Genomic DNA, 25,377 nt, shown 5'->3' with positions numbered 1-25,377 from the left:
CCTGAAATGTTTTCCCAGCTGAGTCATAAGACTTCTCTGATGGATCCACATTGTCCCTGGGGAAAGAGATGTGCAGAACTCTTCACTAATGCCCTGGAATGTCAAACAGGAATCACAGCCATAGACAGCTCTTCAGAACCACTTCACCGTGGATTTTCCTTCCTGGAAGCCCAAGATGTCTGAATGTCCTCCTGGTGCCTCAGGCCCTGGGTAAACAGGGCTTGTCAGAGATGCTGGCAGGGCACCAACACCCCTCCTCCTCACAGGGCACCTCTGTTACCCCAATTAGCTCTGAGTGGCTGCCTGGGGACAGGCGCCCACTTCCCCATGTGCCTGGGATGGGCACATCCTGCTCGGGGCCAGTGCTGGCCTGGGCCCAGAGCCAGGGCCATGACCCAGGTGCTCTGGGAGGGTTCCGTGGCTGCGGGTGTGACAGGATGAGGGGCAGGGCAGGGCATATTCCCCTCTGGACAGTGCTCCGGGCATGGATCTTGGTTGGGTTTGGCATCTGCGGGGAAAGGGGTATCGGGTTGTGTGGATGTGGGAATTGTCACTGCTGAGCCATTCCCCAGCCCTCAGCCTTGTCTGCAGGTGATCAGCATTGCCCAGTGCTCCCCAGTGTCTGCAGTGCCGGAGATGCCAATCAGCCATCTGATCACATGTCCCTTGTTCCCCTTGTTCTCCCACGTGTTGGGTTTGGGGCCGGGCTCAGCTCTGGGGTGTCCCCCAGGGAAAGCTCTGGGAGGGGAGGGGCAGCAGGAGATGGGGGATCTGGCCCTGGGGGCTGTTGGAGGATGGATTGTGTTGGACTGGGGGTTGTCCCCACAGGGTCCCCAGGTGCATTTGGCTCCCTGCCTGCCCCCCTTGGCCCCCCAGGTGCCTGGGCCCTTCCAGGGGCAGCTGCCCCATGCAGGAAGCTGGAGGCATGCCGGGCAAGGGGGCTGGATCCGTGCCACAGGTGGGGTGGGATGGAATCTGTTCCAGGGCTGGGCTTATGGCCAGGGCTGGGGGCTGTGCCAAGCCGGGCTTTGGCCTGGGGACTGGCAGGGAGGGTGCGGGGAGGAGTCCCAGCAGGGATAAAGGTGCTCCTCACCTGCTGCAGCCTCAGGCAGCGCTGCCCAGAGCGAGAGGAAGATGAAGGTGGCTGTGCTCAGCGTGGCCCTGCTCTTCTCCATCCTCCTCCATCCACAGGCCAAGGTAAGGCACCAGCCAAATGCTGTCCCCACATCCTGCCCTTTCTGGCCTCCCATCCCACCCTTTTGGTCCCTCCTCTGTGTCCCATTCAGGGTCCCCAGCTGCCCTCCCACTGACCATTCCTGAGGCCTTTCCTTTCATGTCCCCCCTCAATCCTTTGCCTTTCTTCCTGGCCACTGCAGAGGGGTCCCCCTGTACAATTCCCTGACTCACCCCCCAATCCCACACCATCTCCCAGTCTTGTTGGTTTTGTCCCCACCTGTCCTCATTCTCCTGTCCCCACCAAGCCCCTCCCTTGCACTCCCATGTCCCTACACCTCAATTCCTTTCTCCTCCCCTGTACCTCACACGCTGCTCCTTCCACACCCCCAGCCCTGTCCCCTGGACTCTCAGTGTTTTTGGGTCTCCCCCCACCTCAAACAGATCTTTTTGGAGGCCCTGAATTCCCATCCCTCTGCCTGCACCCTGCTCCCTGCACCTGTGTGTCACCCCAGCCCCACAAGGTCCAGTCCGGACCCAGCCTTTGTTCTCCTTTCCAGGCACTCCTGTAAGGAACCCAAGATGATCTGCGGGAGGTGAGTGGGCTGCTGGCATTGGAGGACATCCCCTCAGGGAATTGGGGGGCAGTGCTGTCCCCCCATCCCTTGCTGGAGGGCATCCCCTAAGGGAATTGGGGGGCAGTGCTGTCCCCGCATCCCTTGCTGGCACCGGGGACATCCCAGTGACCAGCGAGGTCTCCTGGTCTCTCTGCAGTTGGATTTAGACAATGTCGCGGTCCTGGAGACACCTCTGGTGGGTACCACGAGTTCTGCCGGTGCCAGACCCTCCCATTGCATGGCCACCACAGCCCAGGCCATCCCAGTGTGACCCAGCACAGCCCAGTGCACCCGTCCTGACAGCCCAGACAATGCCCTGCCCCAGGGCTCCTCCCCAGTGAAGCCTTTGCCCAGGGCCCTGCTGCATTCCACCCCTGTCACCCCAGGACCCCCTGGATGAGCCAGGACACAGCCCCTGCCCCAGCTGTGGCTCTTGGCCAGGAGCCCAGTGCTTCTGGGCAGCAGCACAGCAGTTCCTGCACCCCATTGCTGCCACAGCCCCTTCCCCAAGGCCCCCCTGCTCTCCCCTGCCTCCCAGTGCAGCCCGCTGCCCCCATTGTGTCTCTAACGCTGCCTTTTCCCCAGCCTCCTGTGGCTGAAGAGCTGCGGGCTCTCCTGCGACAGAAGCGCCTGGCTGCCTCTCTGGATGCCTAGGTGAGCCGTGCCTGCAGGGACAGGGCTGGAGACAAAGCCCATCCATGTCCCAGTGGGCTCCAGAGGTCACGTTCTGGGGTTTGTCTTTTAGGGTGTGAAGGACCAGTGTACTTTTTCCTCTCCAGTGGCATGAGGAGATGATCATCACTGGAGGAAACCCCTGAACTCTTTGAGCCCTGGGCCATTTCCCCTGAAGAATCAATCATCAAGCATCAACAAATCCTTTGAGCAAAGCTTTGCTCTGTGTCCATGTGTGTCCATGGAACTGGATTTCCTCCTTTCCAGTGGTCCAGGGAAGTCAGGCCAGGTCTGGGCTTTGCTGCCTTTACACAGTCTGTGCCTTCCCCCAGACAAATGGTGTGTTGGGAGTTGTGCAGAGTCCAGGGGGAGTGGGTTGATGGGGGGGGGTGGATGTCCAAGTGGTTAGAAAGGCAGTGGTTCACTGTCAGCATGGTAGGAATGACCTGGGTTTAAAAGAAAAAGAAGTAATTTCAAAGAAACTTTCTTTTACAACTTTTTCTCCCTGTGAGAAATCACCATTTACTTCTCAATATTTTGAAAGGTCTATTAAAAACTTAATAAAACTTACAACAAAAGGATTAAATAAGGAAAAAGTTACAGCGCTGGGAGCCTCCCCCACTTGGTGGCTGGTAACCACGTGGCTGGCTCATCCACACAACGGCTGCTCTCCCTTTTATATCCTTGCTGTTGCAACAGGCAGCCCTAGTTCCTTCCAAAGGCTGTCTGTTGACTCTTGGTCACTGTCCATTGGTGTAGACTGCTTTCGTGGAACTGCATTGGAGGGCAGGTGTTGCTAAGCCGTGCCTCTTAGGAACAATCTGCCCCTCCCCAAATGCCCGGACTACCAATATCAGCCCGGGATAACAATGCTGGGTGGGAGGGACACATTGCAGTAACATAACTATACATCTGTACAACTTCTCTTAACATACTTATCATGTTCACCCTTTAATTGGGAGAGCCAACCATCTCATTACTCATCTCTAACACTGTGGCATTCACATTCTCTGAAAAAATCGCTTTGCCCAGGATTTTTCTCCTGGGAAGCTGAGAAGCCTCAGAGAAAAAGGAAAACAATTCTTATCTCATTTGCTTTTCCTGTGTTGTGCTCATGTGCAGAATGTGTTTGGAGATTGGTTACCCACAGGTGATTGTTTGATTGGATTCTGGTGTGAGTTATTTTGACTCATTGGCCAATTATGGCCAAGCTGTGTCGAGACTCTGGAAAGAGTCACGAGTTTTCATTATTATCTTTTGAACATTCACTAAGAATCCTTTCTCTGTTCTTCAGTATAGTATAGTATAGTATAGTATAGTATAGTATAGTATAGCATACTTTATTATAAGATAGTATTATAAAGTAATAAATTAGCCTTCTGAGAACATGGAGTTAAATGCATCATTCCTGCCTTCGTTGGGCAACCCTGCAAATAGAATATTACATCCCCAAAATTCTTGATTTACTCAAAAGAATTTAAATGCCAAAAAAAATCTTCCTATGTCAAAAGTATGTTGAAATTATTTATTGGTCTTGAAATTTGGTTTCCTGGCGGGATGGGGCTGCTGGGTCTACCTGTCTACGGGGCACTGTGGGGCTCTGGGGTTTCCTGGGTGAGGGGCCCTACACGGTCACCTGTAATGCCTGGCCACGGTGGGGTAGAGCCACCGCAGTGTCCTGGAAAAGGGTGAGTGGTTCTACCTGGCTCTTGGGTCATTCTTGGCCACTGGGTCCATCGGCTCCAGCAGGACTTGGGTGAATTTTGGGGTGGGCCAGGTGGATCAGTTGTCCCCGGCCATCCTGAGAGCTCACCAGTCATGTTCGCTGACTCCAGTTCCAATACTGAAGGAACCACTGGTGCCAGCATCGCCCCAAGGAAGCCTCACAGCAGAACTGGCACAGGGCATTCCCCTGGCAGAGGGGCAGGGAAAATGTCTTGGCCATGAGCAGCAGAATGGCCAGAAAGCCGCTGGTGCAGGAGTTGCCCACCCCAGCAGATTGAAGGCAGGTTTGGGTTGCATTCCTGCTGTCCTGGCAGTGAAATTCTGAGCAGAGGGCACAAAGGTGTCTTCTCCTCAGGGCTCACAGGTGACACCGAGATGCTGTGGGGGAGCTGAGCCCTGCCTGAGGGCAGACTCAGCCCAGCAGGAGCCCCGGACTGACACCGTGCTGGAGTACACAGCTGGCTCAGGGGCGCCGCATGCCATGAGTGGGGAACAGCTTCCCCTGAAACAGGGAGAGCTGAACCTTGGAGCCACCTGCTCCACAGCTGGAATGGTGTCAGTGTCAGAGAGCAGACTAAAGAGGAGAGGGAGGCCTTTGGTGTGAGATTCTGAGGAAACTTTACTCATCAGAGGGAAAAGGCACCAAAGAGCCTCAAGCACCAGTGTGCTCAGGATTTTATAGAGCACTAGAACTGTGGGTGGGCATGATCGCTGAGCCAATAGGGAATCAGGGAGGGAGGAGCAAAAGGAGGGGAATACATCTCAGGGACCAATGGGATAAGGGGGTTGAGAGGGCAGGTCACATGGGCCAATGGGGCATCATCCATGAGGGGAATTCCCGAGGGGCGGAACCTGCAGGGGAGGGGTTTACAGGAGACTGACAGGGAAGGGTCCAGAACAGGGGCAGAGTTTACAGGGATGGATAGGGAAGGCAGTGGAATACAAGGTGGGGATTATAATGATTGAAGGGTAAAAGGGGAGGGATATAACCTGGGAATAATCCAGCTTGGGGAAAGACAACATACAGGGGGTGAACTGGAACAGACCATCCAAAAAGCTATGAAATAAAAGGGCACTGCAACAGCGCCCGATATAGAGGGATGCAGGACACGTTTTATGGTGCAAAAAGAAAGGAGCGATCCTGTGCTAGTTTTATACGGTCTTTTTATAGGCCTTTTTGTAGGGTTTTTTAAGAACATCTTCTGTCTATCCCCAGTTGGTCAGCAACAAGTTGTTACCCAGTATTGACTGGTCACTCAAACCCCTGGTGTGTATGTGCAGGAAAAGTTGTTTGTGAGAGATAGTTTTCATTTTTCTGTCTAAGAGAGAAAATACAGTTTATATTTATACAGGTGGCTGGTGTTAATCACAGTCTTACAGCTCTTTTTCAGGGAGAGTAGGTTGTTTTCCACAGTCCTAGAGCTCTTTCTCAGGAAAAACAAGTTGGTTTTCACTGCTCCACATCTCGGTTCTCACAAAGAGTTGTCAGCTTTCTCATGGCTTCTTCCTCTTGCTGGGATTTATTAAAAGGCCTTCAAAGGATTCACCTTGAGCAGGACAAGAGCCCAGTTGAGGCTACACTCAAAATAGATGACTGGTCAGGAGTTTTCACACTTTTATAAGGTTTGGTCCATTTAAATATTGGGGTTAGTTGTCCAGTTACAGCCTCAGATTATGCAGTCCCATCCTCCCATTTTGCTTTCCTCAATTCGCTGTTATTTGCACTTTTTGTGCCTGAAACTGCAACAGTGTCTGGTTCTGGGGCTGGAAAAGGATTGTTTTGTCTGACTACACTGTGAAGAGAACTTGCTAACCCTGTGTATGAAGTCCAGAGTTACAGACTAATGCAGTAGAGAATCTGGAAATATGACAGCTAAAACTGAAGGCATCAGCCTGTTCTATGTTCCCTTGGTTCCATGGGGATCCACAGCATCACAATGGCCACTTGTTCCCACGAGATTCCCTGATGTCACCATGGTGTCCTTGGACACACCTGGTCACAACTGACCCATGGTTCCATGAGGTTCCCCAGTGTCACCATAGTCACTATTAGAGGATGGATGAGATCAATGTCCTGAGACACCCTGGGATAAGCTGTCAATCAGTCTCACAGTGGGTACAGTGCTAACCCAGCCCTGATTGCCTGTGTGATCAGAAATCCCACCTGGGGGGAGGCCCACAAAGGCCTGGAGGCTTAAAAACATGGAGTGCAAGGTCAGCCCCTGGTATGGACTCTGCCTTCTCCTGGGGTTTGTGTCTCACACACGCTGGAACCCTAGGAGCTGTTAGTCATATGTGTGTCTTTCTATAGAGCTTCTGTCTGTCTCTCTCTCTTTCTTCTGCTTCTAATGCTCTTTATATGGAACATTTTTGGGTACCTCAACAGCTTACGTGTTCACTGATATCTATGTCAAATGAACTAAGTTAATGAAGTTATTGCTATGATAAGTGTTTTCTTTGTAATTGGATGTTGCATGAAATCCTCTTCCAAAGTTTCTTGGCTTTTTGTACTTTGCCTGTAAAAATTTGTGTAATTCCTGACCTCTTGCAGATATCTGGCTGGTGTTTTCCCTGTGCACCAAACTCGAGTAAAGGTGGCAGGTGAATTGGTGAGTTAGCACGCAAACCCCAAACGGAGCTCCGGGTGCGTGGAGGATCGGGGCAGTGTGAGTCGTACACAATCCCTGGAGTGCGGGGACACGGGTCCCTACCAGGGTTTGGGGTGCCCCGAGTACAGCAGCAGCACTGAGTAGAGCCAAGAGGGCCCCAGTACCCATGGTGGAACGGCGGTGCTGGGGGTTCAGTGTGCCGCAGGTCAGGTAGAAACCGTAAACCCACTGGAGGCCCCTTGGGGTCACAGGGCAGGGAAGGGTTGTGCTTACAGGGCAGGGCAAGGCTGGACCTGCCCCTTCCTCCCCCACATACAAAATGTTTAGAGCCAACAATCTCCTCCAGTCTATCACAACAGGCAATGCTGGAGGTGAAATCCCAATTGTGCCCATGGGCACCTGGCTAAGAAGGACAGTTCTTTCCATAGGAAGGAAAGCACAGAGCCCCAAGATTTGGAAGGCAGGTGAGAGCCGCAGTAGGCCAAGGCCAGCTAGACTTGTCAGTAATTGCAGATTTTGGATTTAGGGAATTTGCAGGTGGAAACCCAATCTCAGCCATGGGCACCTGGAGAAGCAGGACAGTTCTTTCCCATGGGAAGGAGAGCATGGAGCCTCCCCCAGTGTTTTGGGGACAGATGAGAGGTGACCCTTGTGAAACTACTGCCAGCCAGACATATCCTGGCAACATGCCTATGGGAACAATCTCTGGATATAAGGAACTTTGGAGGTGAAATCCCAATTCTGGCCATGGGTGCCTGGAGCAGGACAGTTCTTTTCCATGGGGAAGGAAAGCACAGACCCTAGTGTTTCAGCAGCAGATGAGAAGTGACCCTCAACATGCAAAGGTCACTTGGACCAGTCAGGCAGTCCATGGGAAGCCAAAGCAGCCAGACTTGTTCTGTTTTCCCTTGGTTTTATGGGGCTCCATATTGTCACAATGGTGCCTTGGATCCATGGGGCCCCGCAGTGTCATAATGGTGACTTGATTCCATGGGTTCCAGCAGTGTCACAATGGCCCCTTGATTGCAAGAAGACCTGCAGTGTCACTGGCCCCCAGTTTCAATGGGGTCCCAAAATGTCACAGTGGCCCCCAGGTGTCATAATGCCCCGCAGTGTCACAATGGTCCCAAAGAATTCTATGAGCCCTTGCAGTGTCACAATGGTCCCAAGGATTCCATGAGCCCTTGCAGTGTCACAATGGTCTCCGTGGTTCCCCAGGCCCCACAATGTCATGTGACTCCTCTGTTCCATGAAGTCTGCAATGTCTCAATGGACCTTTGGACCCTGGGGCTTTGCTGTGTCACAATGGTCTCCTTTGGCTCCACAGTGTCACAATGGACCATTGATGACAGGAGGCCACTCTGTGTCGCCCTGGAGCTTTGGTTCCATGCAGCCCTGCAGTGTCACAATGGTCTCCTTTGGTTGCCCAGTGTCACAATGGACCACTGATGACATGAGACCATGCAGTGTCACAATGGATCTTTGGTTCCATGCAGCCCTGCAGTGTCACAAAGGCGTCTTGGTTTCACACAGCCCCACAATATCACAATGCTCCTCCCAGGGTCACAATGGTCTCACTGGTTCCATGAGGCTTCACAGTCTCACAATGCTTTGCTTATTCCATGGGGCCTCATAGTGTCACAATGGTCTCCATGAGTCCCCTGAGTGTCACAATGGTCTCTGTGATTCCATGGGCCCCTCAGTGTCACAATAGCCCTTTGGTTCCATGAGGCTGTAAAGTGTCTTAATTGTCTTTTCATGGTTCCACGAGGCCTTGCAATGTCACAGTGAACCTTTGGTTCCATGGAGTCCCACAGTGTCACAATGGCTGCCTGGTTCCATGACACCACAAAGTGTCATAATGGTCTCCATGGTTCCATGAGGCCCGGTGGTGTCACAATGGACCCTTGGTCCGATGCGGCCTCTCAATGTCACGATGATCCCTACATTCCATGGAGTCACACAGCGTCAGTACAGTCCCCTTGGTTCCATGAGGCCCAGCAATGTCAAAGTGGTCTCCATGACACCATGAGGCCTCACATTGCCAAAATGGTCCCTTGGTGTCACAGGGCCCCACAGTGTCACAATGGTCCCTTGGTCTCACAGGGCCCCACAGTGTCACAATGGTCCCTTGGTCTCACAAGGCTCCACAGTGTCACAATGCTCCCTTGGTTCCATGGCCCTGTGCTGCTGCATTCCCCCCTCCCCTTCTCAGGCCACCCTGCCAGCTGAGAAATGCTCCTTGGGCCTCGGCCTTGGCCAACAGCCCCTGGGCTCAGCTCCTCTGCAGCTCATCACAAACACTGCTCCAGCCACTGCTGCTGCCCAACCAGCTCCTGGTTCCTTTAGCAGCAGCCCTGGGAACTGGTTTTGTTCCCTCCGTGGCAAAACATCCCTGTTCTCACACTGCCAAAGAAAGCTGTTGATGCCAAGTGCGTCCAGGATGAACCATTGCTGGGAATGAAGCCCCTCTCTTGGGGCCCTGCACACAGCACTCCAAAAGGAGCCCTTGGAGCTCTCCTGGGCCAGCGACTCCCTCTGGGTGGGGCCTTTCCCAGCCGGGAACTCTCCCGTTTGCTGCACTCGGGGATCCTGAACCACAACAGAGCCTGGGCTGATCCCCCCACTCCTCCAGGCTCAACCCTTTGCCCACTGGGGAGATGCCAAAGGATCCACAGTGAGCATTTCCTGCCCTCAGGGGAATTTCTCACAGGTGCCTTGCACTGACTCTTGGTGTCTGTGTGCACACACGAGTGCCTGTGCTGGGGAAATGTGGCAGAAATGCTGCTCTCTGAGGGGTTGTTGTGCCTTGGATAGCTGAGTCAGTCAGGCCTGTAGGGAAGGTTAAATCACAAGGCCTAAGTTAAATTAAATGCTGCTGAGAGTTTTTCTTTTGCTAAGTGATTACCTTTAATATAAGTTTTATGTTAAGTTCAATATTGTTAAATGTTATACCTCTGTCAAATTGGGAAGTCATAGGTTTAAGTTAGGTTACATGCTGTTACGCTCTGCTCTTTTGCTAAATTGTGAGGTCGAAACTATCAGTTAAGGTTAATGTATAAGTAATGTCCGGTTAAGTTTGAGCTCTGTTAAGCTTTCAGGCCGTGTTCCTTTTATCCTTGCCCTTGCTGTCCTTGTGTCACACACAGACACACAGAGGGACAGTTCTCAGTTCTCAGTTCTCTAATTTTTGGTTTGATTGCCTGGGTTCTGTTTGGTTTTGTTGTTGCTTTGTTTCCCTGGTGTGCCTGAAGAGTCCAGTCAGGAGCAGAACGACTCTTGCCAAGGAACTTTGTGCTGGTGTTGGTTAATATTAAATCTGGTTTTTGCTGCTCCCTTGCTGGGGATTTCTTCAGCGCTCTCAAGGCCTCGTTTGTAACAGGGTGAAGGAGCCCTGGCCCAGGCTCTGGCTCTGGGGGACACAGGGACCCTGCCGGGAGGTCCCTGTCCCCCTGTGCCACCCCCAGGGCCCCGGCCCCCCGTCCCCGTGTCAGGCTCTGGGGTCGATCTCGTGGAACATCCTCTGGGGGAGGCTGCGGGGCCAGGGGTGTGGGGACCCGGGGGGACAGGGGACCCCGCTGTGCACGAGCAGGGTTGGACTGCTCTGGGGGGAGCTGTGAGGGGGGCCGGGGCAGAGTGACCTTCCCAGTGACCTCACACAGCCCCTGTGATGTCACAAAGCCCCCGTGATGTCACACTGCCCCTGTGATGTCACAGAGCCCCTGTTATGTCACACAGCCTTCTCTGTGATGTGACACTGCCCCTTTGATGTCACAGAGCCAACTCGATGTCACCTTGTGATGTCATACAGCAGTGCTGTGACATCACAGAAGACTGATGTCACAAAGTCACCCTCTGATGTCACAATCTGTTCTGTGATGTCACAGCCTGCTCTATGATGTTCCACAGCCACCAGGTGATGTCACAACCAACTCTCTGATGCCACAGAGCCACCCTCTATGATGGCAGACTGTGTTCTATGGCCTCAGACCCTACTCTGTGATGTCACAGCCAGCTCTGGGATGTCACAGAACCTTCAAGAACCCTCAAGAACTCAGTTCTATTGAAACACTGAAGTTTCTTGTACTTTGAAGAGATCCCTGTAAGGGACACGACAGGGAAAGTGTCCCCAGGCCCCAGGCAGAGCAGAGAACTGCAGGCACTGATGGCAGCTGCGGACAAAGAGAAGCCAAGTCTTGGTGCCCTGGGGCACAGCAGCAGGGTCTGTGTCACCAAGGGCTGGGAGGAGACACCTTGTCCTGAGGCACTGGGGCCTCCTGGCACAGCCCCAGTCAGGCTGGGCACTGTCACCCCCTCGTCCTGTCCTCAGCATCCCCCCTAGCCCACATCCCAGTGGCCTCAAGGATCTGCTGGAAGGAGTCCCTGGGGAGCCTTGCTCAGCAATGGCCCTGGGGGCTCCTGAATGCTCCCTGCAGGGACTTCAGGCTTTTCAAAGGACTTGGAGTTTTGCTTTTGCTTTGGAGTCTCTGAGAGCTTTGTGCAGTCATGGCCTCCAATTATGTGTTGTAGTTAGTTCTTAGAGAGGCTTTGTCAGTAACACCACTCAGTGGGGCTCATTAATGCTTCAAGGTACTTCAGTTCTTTTAAGGTACTTAGTGCTTCCCTTGGGATAGACTCTGGGAGATATTTGTCCAATCATGGCCCCAATTATCTGCGTTAATTAGTCCCTGGAGAGCTTTGTACTGACACTCAGTGGGGCTCATTAATGCTTTGAGACACTCAAGGTGCTGAAGGTGCTTTGGATTTTCCTTTCCACACTGAGTGTCTGAGAGGTTTTTGTGCCATCCTGGTCACCAATTCTCTCCTGCAAGGAGTGCATGAGGAGCCTGTGTTGGAGAGGGACCTCAGTGGGAGCCATGAATGCCTGGAGAAACTTGGGGTGTTTCCTCTGCCTTTGACTCCTGGCAAGGTTTGTGCAATCTCCTGCCAGGCCCTGATGTTCAAGGGCTCAGCTCCAAATGCACAGTGAGGCTCATGAGGATCAAGCAAGTCCTGACAAACCCTGGCTCTGCCTTGATTTCCCTCTGCTCCAGTGCAGTTCATTAGGACGGTTTCCTTTGACAGTTATGGAGAAATAGTTCAAAGAGCTTCCAGGAAATATGTAGTCCTATTTTAAAGGGTGTCTTTTATTGCTGTTCCTATTACACAAGAGGTGATTGCAGCATTCAGTGACTGATATTGATCCAAGGGCTCTCCTAAGGAGCCCTGGCCTGCTCAGAGAAGCTGTGCCTTGAGCTCTGAGCCAGTGTAGACAACCTTGCTCCACATTCCCCAAGCCCATCGTGTCTCTCCTCACTCACCTGGAACCTGCTTTGCTTGAAGAGCTGGCTGCACACAGCCAAAGAGGGATTTTCCTTCTTTGATTTTGAAGCAATTTAAAACTCCTGAGTTTCCCCATTGCAAACAGACATCCTCCTCAAGTGTGTGCCAAGCCCAAGCTGCCACCAGGAGCACTCCAGACCTGCCCTGGGCCAGCTGTGAGGGTGGATCATCATCCCAACATGCAGTGGTGCCATTGCAAGGGACTGTTGCCATGGACACTGCAATGACCCCACTGCTGGGTTTGGGTGCCATGGCAACCCCCATCAGTTCAGGTTTCCTTGGAAACTAGCCCAAGGAGCCATTTCTGCAGCCAGGTTCCATGGCCACTTGCCTGCAGAGCTGTTGCTGTCCTCAGCGGCCATGGCAACCCTGGGACAAAGCAGTGCCCGGGCTGTTCCAGGCACAATTGCAGTGACACTTGTTGGTGCCACCGGGTGCCATGGCAATGGCCACGGGGACCCGTTCCTTGGTTTGGTGCCATGGCAGCCAATGCCCGGAGCCCTTGTGATGGTTGGTGGCCATGGAAAGCTGCCCTGGCCCTTGCTCAGGGCTGGTGTCAGTGCCCCGAGCCAGAGCGGATCCCTTGCTGGGGGCTGTGCCATGGCCACCTGCCCTGTGCCGCGCTGGCCGCTCAGGCACCAGGAACCAGCAGCCAACGGCACTGCCAGGGCCAAAGGCCAGGTCAGCCAGATAGAAAGGGGCAGGGCTGGGCACTGTTTCCATGGCAACCGGCACTGGGGGGACACCTGGGTCACCTGTCCTGGCAGTTGCCATGGAAACCCCTGGCAGGGACTGAGGGCACAGCCCCTGGCACTGAGACACTGCTGGGCCGGGTGCTGAGCACAGGGCTGAGCACGCAGAGATGGTTTTGTTCTTGCTGAGCTGCAGCACAGCCAAGGCCTGTCCTGCCCCTCGTCCGGCCACGCTGGGGAGGGGCTGGGGCTGCGGAGGAGCTGGGCAGGGGACACAGCCAGGACAGGGGACCCCAACTGACCCCGGGGTACCCCACACCAGAGCACATCATGCTCAGGGTATGAAGGGGGGAACAGGGAGGAAGGGGGGAATTTTGGAGGGAGGGCTTTTGCCTTCCCAGGGAACACTTAGGCAAGAGGGGGCCCTGTTTCTCCAGTGGGCAGGGTCACTACCAAAGACACAGACACCAACTGAAGGAATTGTGTCATTTATATCATGCACAGCTGCAAAGATTTACAAAAGGATAAGCTCAGCAAAGCACATCATCATTAGCAATGAATTACAAAAGAAGCTCAGCAATCCATCATAACCCATCATTACATTTTGATGACCAATCCCTTGGTGAAACACCAGAGGTGTTTGTGGCAGACAAAGATTCTGGCTGACTATCAAGGTACACCTTACAGACATTAGCAGTACTTTAGTGATACCGTTCTTCATTCTTTTTTCCCAATCTCATTCCAATTAGGAACAAGAATTCTGTTGTGCATGGAGCTGGCACCTTTTTAATTCCAGAATAATGCCCCCAGGCCCTTTGCTGTTCAGCTTTACCATGCTGTCTGTGGCTAACAAGGCTTGGGGGACCCTTTCCCCTCTGGCTGGAAGGGGCCGGGTCCCAGTGCCTGAGGGGCACCCAGGCTCCTGGATGGAATTGCTGTGCAAGTCCCTCAGTGTCACAGCAGCCTTCACATGGAGCCCTGTGGATCAGAGCATTTTCCAAAGGGGCCCTTGGGGCATACAGGGAGATCTGGTCTGGCAGGATGTGTAAAACCATATCCTGTCAGATCTCCTTGTTCTCACACAGAATCCTTGGATGCAGGGACACATTCCCATTGTTCCTGCCCAGGTTTCAGGACTCAGAGTTGTCTTTCCCAGGAGCTGCTCCTTCAGCTGCCTTGGGAGGGCCTTTTGGCCTCGGGACCCACACTCTGGCTCCATTATTAGGACTGCTGCACCCAAACCCTTTATTTGCACAAACAGTGGTTATTGGAGGTGGATCTCCTTTTTTCACAATCATTCCTAAAAATGCAGTATCAATAATTGTACTACCCCGTCACAGGGTTGACTAATCCAATCCTGGCACTATTGTTTACAGAATTACTGTAATTTCTCCTTGATATTCTGCATCATTTCCTCCTGCCATGACAGGAACACTTTGCAAGGCCAAGCTCCAAGGGAGCAGTAACCAAAGCAAAGTGTCCTGGAGGAATCTGAATTCCTGTTTCAGAATTGACAGCTCTCATTAGCTTTGAATTTCTCCTAATTAATTCCAGTGCATGAAGGGCCAGCCCTGCAGCCTCTGGGCTGGCCCTGCCAGGGGCCATCACAGCCAGAACAATTTCCCAGGCAGCCCAAGTCTCACTGCCCATGGTTGGATTTGCAAATTGGGGGCAGCCGTGCACAGCCTGGGGGTTTCCATTTCCCCAGTGGGCCATTGTGAAGGGCATGGAGCACATCTGGGAGATGGGTTCTCCATGGACAAAGGTTCCCATCTCCTTATTTTTCCAACTGCTCTTTTAACAACCCCTTCACCCGTGCACCCAATCCTGCAGCTTGTGCATAATCTGGTACATGAAAAACCCTGCAGGCAAAATCACTGTATTTTTCACAGGAACAGACAAAGCACCCTGCACCACAGTATCAGCAACCCCTGCAAAAATAGCCAATTTTCTCCCTTTCTCCCTTTTTCATTGTATACAATCTCAAAAAGTTGACCACTGACATGAGGGTCCTGGCCAGTCCTGTTCTGTAGGGTATTTAGTGTTACATCCCTGAGCAGCCAAAGCTACCAAATTAGTATTGTCAGCACTATTTCACATTCTTATATAATTTCATAGATATATAGTGATATAGAAATATAGATAGATACAGACATAAATAAATTTGTATAAATAGATATATTGAGGTCTTATTATACTATAAATACATATATAATTATTATGTATATAGATATTTCATATGCAGCCTCTTTTACCCAACTGCCCCACTGCTCCCACGGGGCTCCAACCTCAGCCCACTCCAGAGCCAGGGAACTCCAGGGAAGGGCTTCCCAGCTGGGAATTTCTGATGGCACTGATTCCTCACATTTACACTGAACAAGTGACATTTTGTTGGGATCTGGCCAGACTCTGCCAGTTTTGTTTTACCAGTGGGCAGGGTCAGCACCAAAGACACAGACTCCAGCTGAACAAATCAGTGTCATTTCCTGCAGTTCAGAGCAGCAAAGAATCACAACAGGAGCAGCTCAGCAATGCACCCAGCCATCCCCACCAAAGATTGCAGCAGTGATTAAGAAAGATCCAGCAGCATTCACCCTCAGCCTTTACCATCCCCTAGACCCACACAGCAGCTGGGGAAGCTGTCACAGCCAAGGGCTGCAGAGCCACTCCTGGGCACTGGGCATTCCTGCAGGTGCCTCCAGCCCCAGGTGAGGCTCCAACCCCGCTGGGAGAGGGCCCAGCTCTGACAGTGCTGAAGGAACAAACTGACAGCACTGCTAGTGTGGCAACATCTGCTTTCATCCTCCTCTTGGGTTCCTCCCAAAGCCTGGCCAGGGCTCAAGGAGGAACCAAGGGAGGTGACTTTGATCCTTCAGCCCCAAACAAGGCCAGATGTCAGATTTCATGGCCTTGTCTGGCTTCTAAATACACAAAGGTCAATACATGTTTCACTAATGAGTGGCTACATCTATCTCAGTGCTAATGACCATGCATATTTCATCAGGGAGCAGATACAAAGATAACCTTTGCTTGGAAGGTTCATCCAGAGGCCATCTTTGGCTCAGGGCCTGCTGTTCAGGCCGCACTCAGGGCTGGTGTTCAGACCTTGGCACTTCAGGGACGTTTTTTAGTGCTGGGCTTGGCACTGCTGGGTGAGCGGCTGCACTGGGTGAGCTCAGAGGGCTTTTCCAACAGAAAGGATTCTGTGGCTCCATGCTAATATCCACTGCATTCAGTTGGGGCTATTTTAGCAGCATTACTTTGCTCAGAAAGTCTCCTCTTGCCCAGCTCCTGTGGCCTGAGGCTTCAGCTCCTTCAGCTCCTGGTGCTGAGGTGCTCATGCTGAACGAGACGAATCGGAGAGAAGAGCACAGTCCATGCAATTCCTTCTGGGACATGGAGAGGGGAGGCTGTGCAAACAGGAGCATTGTTTGCTGTGGCCTCCTCTCTGCCCTTCACGTCTTTCAGCGCTTTGAACCAGCCAAGAGCTTTCTCCAAGAGTGCAATGGAGCAGCTGCTCCTGCTCCCAGGCCTGGCTCTCTCCAGTCTCTGCCCTTGCCTGGTTCTGTCCCTCTTGCTGTGCCCTCTGTTTCCCCAGGGCTCGCTGGCTGCTGCCCAGGACTGTGGCACTGGCACAGATCCAGTGCTCCAGAGCCTCCTTTCTGTGCCCTTGGAGCTGCCTGGGCACAGCAGCCTTTTCCATCTGGAAGCTCCCCATGGACAGGGAGTGCCCAGCTCCGTTCCTTGCACAGCCTCCAGGAGCCCAGGGCTGCCATCTCCAGTCCCTGCTGGCACTGGGGGCTCCCAGGTGCCTCAGGCTGCTGTGACACCGCTGCACACGGGAGGGAAGAGGGGCAGGGGCTGTGCTCAAAGTCAGCTCCATCTGCTGCTGCTGCTGCTGCTGCTGCTGCTGCTGCTGCTGCTGCTGCCGTGGGGTCATTTGTGCAGCCCTGGCCCAGAGTCAGGGATCAGATCCTGCCAGTCTCTTCCAGCCCTGGCTGATCAGAGTTTGGGCCTTGGAGCCTCAGGTGGCCAAAGGCAGCTGCTGCTGGTCCCTCTGTGTGCCTGTGTTCAGCAGTGCTGCTCCATCAGTCTGTGCCCAGCAATGGGGAAAAGCCTCAGCCCTGCAGGGCCAGGAGCTGCCGGGCTCTGCCTGAGCAGCTGTGCCAGCAGGAAGGGAGCTGCTCCACACGGGAACCAGGAGCAAAGGACATTTCTTCTGTAGGACATGTTTTCTATTTAGAAGGAAAAAAAGGAAAAAGGAAAAATCTAGGTAAATTGTAAAAGATAAGAATAAAATCCAAGTGTTAGTGAAAAAACATAACACAATGTTAGTGAAAAAAACAAAACATAAATGCAAAGACACATTCTTTGCATTAAGAGGTAAATGATCTTTTTCAAAAGAGAACTCAGTTCTTTACATTGTAAATGTGCTGATGGCATGGATCCATCTTACTGACCTCAGCAGCCTCTTAAAAGATTTTGGGCTTTGTTCCCAACACTGGTATTTGAAATTGTGGTTGAAGCAAGAGGAAATTGCTTTGTGCCCTTCCAGCTCCAATCAGGACTGGGAATGGAAACTCTGTCAAACCCCAAATCCTTTAGAAGATCACCTTCCTTCTCACCCTGCAAATGAGCTGCACATTCCTGTTGTAACTGCCAGGAGTTTCTTAGAGACACGAAGTCCCACTGACAGCTTTTTGCTCTGGTTTGGCAGTGCAGAAGGGCAATTCTCCATCCATCAGCTCCAGACTGCAGTACCTCAGGAACACGGCCCACTCGCCAGCTTTGGCCCACTCGTGGCACTTCTAGAGGAGGAAGAAAGTGCAATTGCACAATTCCAGCCAATCAAGAAGGAAGAATGGGACACACAAAACACCCTGTACAGATCCAGGCGTTCAGCTGGGACTGTGGAGAGTTTGGGTCCTTGCCAATTGGATGCGTGTCCCCAGCTGCAATCTCTGGGCCTGCAGCAGAGTCTCACTCACCTGCCAAAGCAGAAAGCTCAGGCGCTGTGCTCGCAGCGGGCTGGTCTGATGCAGAGCTGTCAGAGCAATGTGAGGGCAGAGCCAGCCCAGCTGGGCCCAGGGCTGAGCCCAGCAGAGCCCTGGCAGAGCCCAGAGCAGCCTCAGCACCCGCAGAGCCCGGCTGCAAGGAGAGAAAGCAGAAACCGCCCGTCAGCTGAGGGCTCCTGTGCCCTTGTGCCAAGGCCTGCGATGACCAGGCCATGCTGGCTGCGCCCAGAGCTGCCCATCCCTGCTGCCAAAGGCACAGAGCAGGAGGGCAGCACATGTGCCCCGCCTGCAGCCAGCCACGGCACATCCAGCCCTCAGCAGCTGCCTGGAGCAGGATGCTCCTGTGCTCGCTGCCAGCTCCCAAAAGCTCTGATCCCACCCTGCCAAGCACACAGGGACCCACCTCACGCCACCCATGGCTGGAAGAAAAGCTGCTCCCAAACCACAGCCTCAGCCTTCTCCAAGGGCACGGCCCATCCACACCACAGCTGCTCCCAAGCACTTCCCCATCCACACTGGACCACCTGGAATGCTTCCTCTGGAATAACAAACAACACATTATTGAAAAGAGTTTAGAGACAAAATGGGAAAACAAGAAAATTGGTAAAAAGTCTTATCTCTGTCAGGGTCTTGAGGAAGGCCCAACCCCTGCATGCCAGGGAAAAACCCAGCCATGGCTGTGGGAAACCCACACTTTCTCTCTTCCCCCCTGCACTGCCCCCCAAAATCACGGTGACCCCAAAGCAAACAAGGGCAGTGGAGCAGCCGAAGCCCTTCCTTGCCTGCACAGCAAAGCAGCTGTGCACAGGTTCTGGAGTCCCACCTCTGCTCCCACCATGGGGCTTTGTTTGTGTCGGGCTGGCTGCCCCAGCCCCAGCCCCAGCCCCAGCCCGGGGCACGGTGGGTGCTGGGGGCTGTTGGCAGGGCCAGGAGCCCAATCCCATTTCGTACCCACCCCAGCCCATGCCTCACCCTGCCAAAAGCAGCTGGGCAGCCACTGAAGAATTACTTGCATCTGCCCCAGCAAAGGGGGAGTCTTTGGTTCCCTGCCACGCTGGGTTATGCCCAGATCTGGCAGAATTTCCCAGGTGGGACTCATCTGCAAATTCCCTGTGGAGTTTGGCTTTGAAGAAGGTGCCAGAATCAAAGTGCACCACCTTCAGCCTCCAGTGGCCAGGCTGAGGAAGAGCTTGTCATCCTTGATGTCACCCTCGCTGTCTCCAGCAGCAGCAGCAGCAGCAGCAGCAGCAGCAGCAGCAGCAGCAGCAGCAGCAGCAGCAGCATCCCCACCCGGTACAGCTTCTCCAGGGGCTCCTTCTCCTTCCCTGGGGGCAGACCAGCCTCTCAGGGCTCTGCCCAGGGCCCCAGCTGTCAGGGAACCAGGACAAGCAAAACCAGCTGGGATGGTGGCCACCAGTGCTGGGCAGAGCAGCTCAGCCCCAGCACAAGGGCTGTGTGTTCCCATCCCATGACCCCGGTGCAGTGACACAGGCAGCACAAAAAGCTCTGGGTTCCTTTGCTTCTCGTTGCCAAGGCATATGTGGAGCAGGAACTTACCAGGGCCCTGGATCAAAGTGTGCCTGTGGCTCTCTCCCTTCTTCTATGGCAGAGGAATATCCCACATCCAAGGATCACAGAACAGGTCTTCCAGTGCGGGTCTGTCCAAGGAGTTCACGGATAAACACCACCTGATCAGGTCTTTGCACTCTGGGAAGAGAAAGCAGAAACTGCCGGTCAGCCAGAGAAGGCTCCTGTCTGCTTTGCCCCACTATTCCCACGCCCAGGCCATGCTGGATGTGCTCAGAGCTGGGCCTAAACTTTCCCATCAATTCCCTGTTTTGGAGGAGAGCAGGACATGTGCCACCTCCTCAGCAGCTGCCAGAGCGGGATGCCCACTAGCCGGCTGCTGGCTCCCAGCACTGGGATTCCCCCCATGCCCAGAGAAGAGTATCCACCTTGAGAGAGCCTTTGTGGCAGCGGGAGCTGGCCCCAGCTGAGGTTCTGGCCCCTTCTGAAAGGGTGCTCCCCGCAGACCATCTGGTGCAGCAGGATGCCCAGGGACCAGACTGTTGCTGCCTCGCCATGGTACCAGCCAAAGTCGTTCCATTCCGGGGGGCTGTAGGACAGTGTTCCTATGGAATACAGATGGAGTTCATCAGGGGGATGCTGCTGCTCCCAGAGCCTGGCCCCAGCATCCCTGGGTGTGTGGGGGCTGCATCAGGGGCACACGGCGTGACCACTGCCCTCTCGCCAGCATCTGGGACTTGTGCACAAAGTTAGGGTTGGAAAAGAAGCCTCTGGTGCTGGAAGAGGGCAGCCCTGGCTAGGCCCGACCATGACATGCAAAGGAAAAACCCACTCCATGCTGGGGAAAAAACATGCCCTTATCCTCCCTGCCTGCATTTCCCCAAAAATATTATGAAGCCAAGGGAAACAGGGCGAGTGAAGCAGCCCAAGCCCTTCCTGTCATCTGCATACCAAAGTGGCTGGGGCAAAGGTTCCGCCCTCCCTCTCTGCTACCCCCACCCACGGGGCTTTTGGTTGGGCTGGCTGCCCCAGCCCAGCCCTAGTCCTGGGTAGAGTGGCTGGCAAAGGCTGCCAGCAGGGCTGGAAGATGGCTGCCCACCCAGCCCTGCTCTAAAGCAACCCAGCTGAAGATTCAGTGCCCTGACTGGCAGCAAAAGGGAGAATCCCCGCTGCCACAGCCAGCTTGGGCTGGGAGATGTTGGGCCATGAGATGTCAGCAGCGGGAGCACAGCCCTCTGCAGGCTCACCTGCAAAGTGAGTGTAGACTGTGTCCTGCAGGTAGGTGCCACAGCCAAAGTCAATGAGTTTGGCCTGCCCGGTGTCCAGGTCAACCAGGATGTTCTCTGGTTTGATGTCGCGGTGCAGGACCCCGCAGCTGGTGCAGTGCCGCACGGCCTCCAGCACCTGGCGGAACAGCTCCCGTGCCTCCTCCTCAGGCAGGAACCGCCGTGCCCGAATGAAATGATGCAGGTCCTGACACCGCTCTGGCCGCTCCAGCACCATCACGATGCAGCTGGGGAGCTCGAGCCACTCCAGCAGCTGGACCACACCGGGGAAGCCAGTGGACACCCTGGCCAGCAGCACGATCTCCAGGGGTGCGCTGGTGCCGTCGGGCTGCGGGAGAAGCACGATGCCGTCAGTGGGGCCGTTGCAGTGCCAGGCCTGGGGAAGCCCTCAGCCAGCCCGGGATGCTCTGCGCCCTGCGCTGGCCCCACGCCCGCTCTCTCTGGGGGCGTCCTGGTGGCTCCCACCGTGCCGGGCGCCGGCTCATCCCCGGCCGGCAGCCCCGGCTGCTGGCCCCGCTCACTCACCAGCTCGCCCCAGTGCCGGACGCGGTTCCGTGGCACCCTTTTGATGGCCACCTGCAAGCCAAGGGCAGCAGCGGGGTGAGCTCGCCGCCCGCACTGCGAGCCCCATCCTCCGCCCTCCGCCCTCCTCCTCCTCCATCCCCTCCTCCTGAGCCCGCCGCCGGCCCCGCCGCTCACCGGGGCGCCGTCCGAGAGCCTCGTGGCCGCGAAGACTCTGCCGAAGCCGCCGCGCCCCAGCAGCGATCCCAGCCTGTACCGCTCCTGCAGGGCCTCCTGCGCCGTCCCTGCGGGCGGGACGCGGCTGTCAGCGCTCGGCCCGGGGCCAGCAACGGCCCCCGAGCGCCCCTCACCCGCCCCGGGCCGGCCATGCCCAGGCGTTCCATCTTCGGAACGCGGCACGGGAGGCTCTGGGCTGGCGGCCGCGCTGCCGAGCGGCGGAGCTCGGGCCGGGGAAGCCGCAGCGGAGGCGGCGGGAGCGGCCGCGCCGCCTGTGTCCTCCGCGGGCCGCGGGAGGAGCGGGGGCCGGGGCCGGGGCCGGGGCCGGGGCCGGGGCCGGGCTCGGGACTGGACCCTGCGTCGGGTCCGGGGCCGGGCTTGGGCCAGGCGGAGGCAAAGGGCGGCGATAACGCCCCCGCCCCAGGCACTGATGCCCGCCCAGCAGCGCCACCGCCAGTACGGCCAGAGCCGGACGGAGGCGAGACCGCGGCGGGACGGCCGGGGCCGGGCACGGGGCAGCCCCGCCCGGGGCCGGGGGCGGGCCGGGGGCATGGCCCGGCCCGGCAGGGGAGAGGGAGGCGGGGAGAGGAGAGGGACGCCGGGCAGGGGACCCCGAGAGAAGGGTGCCCGACAGCGGGAAAGGGAGAGAAAGAGAAAGAGAGAGAGAGAGAAAGACTATTCAAAACTATCTGTTTTGCTGCTGCTGCCGCTACTGCTGCCGCCGCTGCTGCTGCTGCCGCCGCTGCCGCTGCTGCAACTGAAGCACCGGGGCCGTTCGTCCCCGTGTCCGTTCCCCGCTCGCCCCACGAGCCCCACGTTCGAGCCCCGCGCGCCCCGGGGACAGCCCCTCCGTCTGCCCAAACACGGGAACTTTGCAGCCTTGAGCCCAGATGCGGAGCCCTGACTCCTGCACACTGGCACAGCGATCTCCTTCCTCGCTGCTGTGCATTGTCCTTGCTGAGAGTCAGACACTGCCGGGCCACCTTCCCTTGGGGTAGGATTCCTACCTGACCCAAGCACTGCACTTACACCTCCAGTGTTGCTTTCCTGTGTGGAAAGGAAAACTGTGTGTAGCTCATCGTATTTTAGAGTGTCTAAAACTTGCCAAGTCACAGATTTTAGAGCTGAGGTGCATTTGGAATGAATGGGATGGAGAAGCAGTGCAACATGGAAAAGAGGAGCATAGAAATAAATAGAGGAAAACATCTTGGATTGTTTCTTTCATTTTCATTTCCCTTCTGGAAAGCTGTTTCAGTTTTCCAGGAATCATCTGCTGTCTGCTCTTCTCAAGAATCTCTCATGGAGAACAAGGTTGAGCCTCTGTCACAAGATTTGCCACCAGCTGCAGCTTCTCTTAGCTTTCCACAGTGCACAGTGTGTGCAGCAGGACTTTTGCAGCAAAGCAGGACAAATGTTAGGAGAACTTTACATGTCCGTTCTTTTCCTGGGGAGTTGTGCCACTGGTGAAGTTTTCATTGTGACTGTTTGTGCTGGTTTCAGGCAAATTTTGGAAGGAAACCTCCAAAAGGGGTCAGTCTAGAAAGCAAGTTCCAGCGGCCCCTCCCCCTACTAGCTGAGGAAAAGACTTCCCTCCAGAGCGGGTTTAAACAATTCCAAGAAAAAGGAAAGTCACAGTCCGAGGAACTTCTCTGCCCCAGCTAGCTAAAACCAAATTGCTAGACCTGGGCTGTGAAGGCATCAGGAAATTTCCAAGTCTGGGCACTGGCGGTCCCAGCAAACACCAGATCTGGATGATGCTGGTGCCAGAACCTGCAGATTTCCAAAGTTTGGCTTTCTGTGCCAGCAATTCCCCGGACTTGGGCTGTGCCAGCACCAGGAAGTTTTCAGATCTGGGTGCTGGCGCTGCCAGCAAACACTAGATCTGGGTGGTGTCATTGCCAGTGACAGAAATCTGCCAGATTTGGGCTCTGCTGGCACCGGGAAATTTCCAAATCTGGGCACTGGTGCAGCAAACGCAAGATGTGGGTGGTGCCAGACCCAGTAGCAGGAAGCTGCCACAGGTTTTAGCTTTCTGTGCCAGCAAATTGCTGGACATGGGTGGTGCTGGAACAGGGAAATTTCCAGATCGGGGCACTGGCAGTGCCAGCAAACACCAGTGAAACCTTCTGGTCCTCGTCCGGACCGTTGACCAGTGGTTTCCCTGAGAACCAGCTCTGGCCACTTTACAGACAGAGACTGCTTTCATCTGGTTGTGTGGAAACAGAACTTTACTGAAGGCAAACACAACAAACAGGATGGCGTGCACAGTACAGAGAGAGAAGCAGAAAAAAGCCTGGATCCAGGATCTAGCAGGGATATTTATACATTTATTTATGGGGAGGGGTTAAGGTGGGATCTGAGGGAAGGATCCAAGAGGAAGGAATGATTAAGAATATTACAATTTTGCGGCAAAAAGTAACCAATGGTAGCAAAGAGAACTCAGAACTTTCTAGTAACAATCTGCATAACTGAACAAGAAGATTATGGGCGGGAGCTCCTGCTCACCCTAAAGAGGGTTTTCCCACAGCCTTAAGCCGAGGTCTCCTTCTTTTAAACCAACCCAAACACAGCAGATCTGGGCGCTGCCAAGTTTGGGCTTTCTTTGCCAGAAAATTGCTGCCTTTGGGTTTTGCTGGCATCGGGAAATTGCCAGATGTGGGCACTGGCAGTGCCAGTGCACACCAGATCTGGGTGGGGAATGTGCTGGCAGCGGGAAATTGCCAAATGCGAACCTTCTCTGCCAGCAAATTGCTGGAATTATGCTGTGCAGGCATCTGAAAATTTCCGGATCTGGGCACTGGCGGTGTCAGCAAACATGAGATTGGGTTGCTTTAAATACCTTTTAAATCCAGGTATTTGCTTGATTTAGGCTTTCATTGCCAGCAAATTGCTGGAATTGGGCTGGGCCAGCACCAGGAAATTGCCATGCCATGTTTGGACACTGGCAGTGCTGGAAAACACCAGATCTGGGTGGTGCCAGCCCCAGGTATTTGCCAGGTTTTTGATTTCTGTGCCAGCAAATTGCTGCACTTGGGCTTTGCCAGCACTGGGAAATTTCTGCATCTGGGCAATGGCAGTGCTGGGAAACTCCAGGTCTGGGCAGCAACAGAGCCAGCAGTGGAAAATTGCCAGATTTTGGGGGGTTTTGCCTGCAAATTGCTGCACTTGGGCTGCACCAGCACCAGGAAATTTCTGGATCTGGGCACTGGCAGTTCCGGGCAACACCAGTTTGTGAGAGCTGAAATGACGGATGTGGGATGCCAGGCGGCTCTTCAAAGTGCAGTTTATTGTATCCAAGGTGATACAGCAGTCCAGAGTCATGGGTGACAGAGCCTGTGCCTACAGCTGTCAGCTCCAGCTGCAGGCCTGGAGACCCTTAGTTTAGGTTACAAATGCATGATATACTTTTCTTTGCTGACCATCTTCACAAAATAGAACCAATCTATACCTTAACTTTTACCTATAGCCAATCATAACTACTATCATTACCATATTCATGTTACTATTCTCCAATCACTAAAAGTTAGTACATTAAAGTTTAAGCTAAAAGTTGTTTTCCAGTTTTCTTGCAGTGGAAAATTCTGAGACCTTTTTTCTACTTGCAAAATTTGCTGACTTGTTTGCCTGTGCTATCTTTCTGCTTGGTAAAATCTTCTTGTTTGAGGTGGGCTTATCCTTTGCTCTAAGTCATAAAAACCCCTTCTAACTAACATACACTTTGCCTTCTTAGCTATCCAAAAAGACTGGCTCATCAATTCTTTTCTTTTATATCAAAACTTGCTTTCATTTATATTCGTCTTCAGACATTACATTCAAAAATCTTTCAGCCAAGCATACATATCTGTGAGACTTTCTAGTCGAACTGCATCCCTGTATAGTGGTCAAGTGCTTGAGGCCAGGAGCACCTGGACAATGAGGACAGTTCTTTCCTATAGGAAGGAAATCACAGAACTCCAGGGTTTTGAAGGCACATGAGAAGC

At 54.2% G+C, this 25,377-nt stretch overlaps 1 protein-coding gene across 1 annotated transcript; it reads right to left on the bottom strand.

The window, feature by feature from the left end:
- Positions 1–20,636: 20,636 nt before the first annotated feature.
- LOC128942805 (serine/threonine-protein kinase pim-1-like) lies at positions 20,637–20,963 on the bottom strand (the record flags this gene model as incomplete). The annotated part of the gene is made up of 1 exon (XM_054285459.1): positions 20,637–20,963. A coding segment is annotated over one exon (327 nt), but the record flags the coding sequence as incomplete, so codon positions are not given.
- Positions 20,964–25,377: the final 4,414 nt, after the last annotated feature.

This window comes from Melozone crissalis, unplaced genomic scaffold (genome assembly GCF_028551555.1).
Source record: "Melozone crissalis strain CALT ecotype California unplaced genomic scaffold, PUWL_Pcris_2 ptg000043l_1, whole genome shotgun sequence".
In the NCBI taxonomy this organism is placed as follows: domain Eukaryota; kingdom Metazoa; phylum Chordata; class Aves; order Passeriformes; family Passerellidae; genus Melozone; species Melozone crissalis.
Note: the sequence above shows the minus strand (reverse complement) of the source record. Positions and strands in the feature narration are given on the sequence as shown.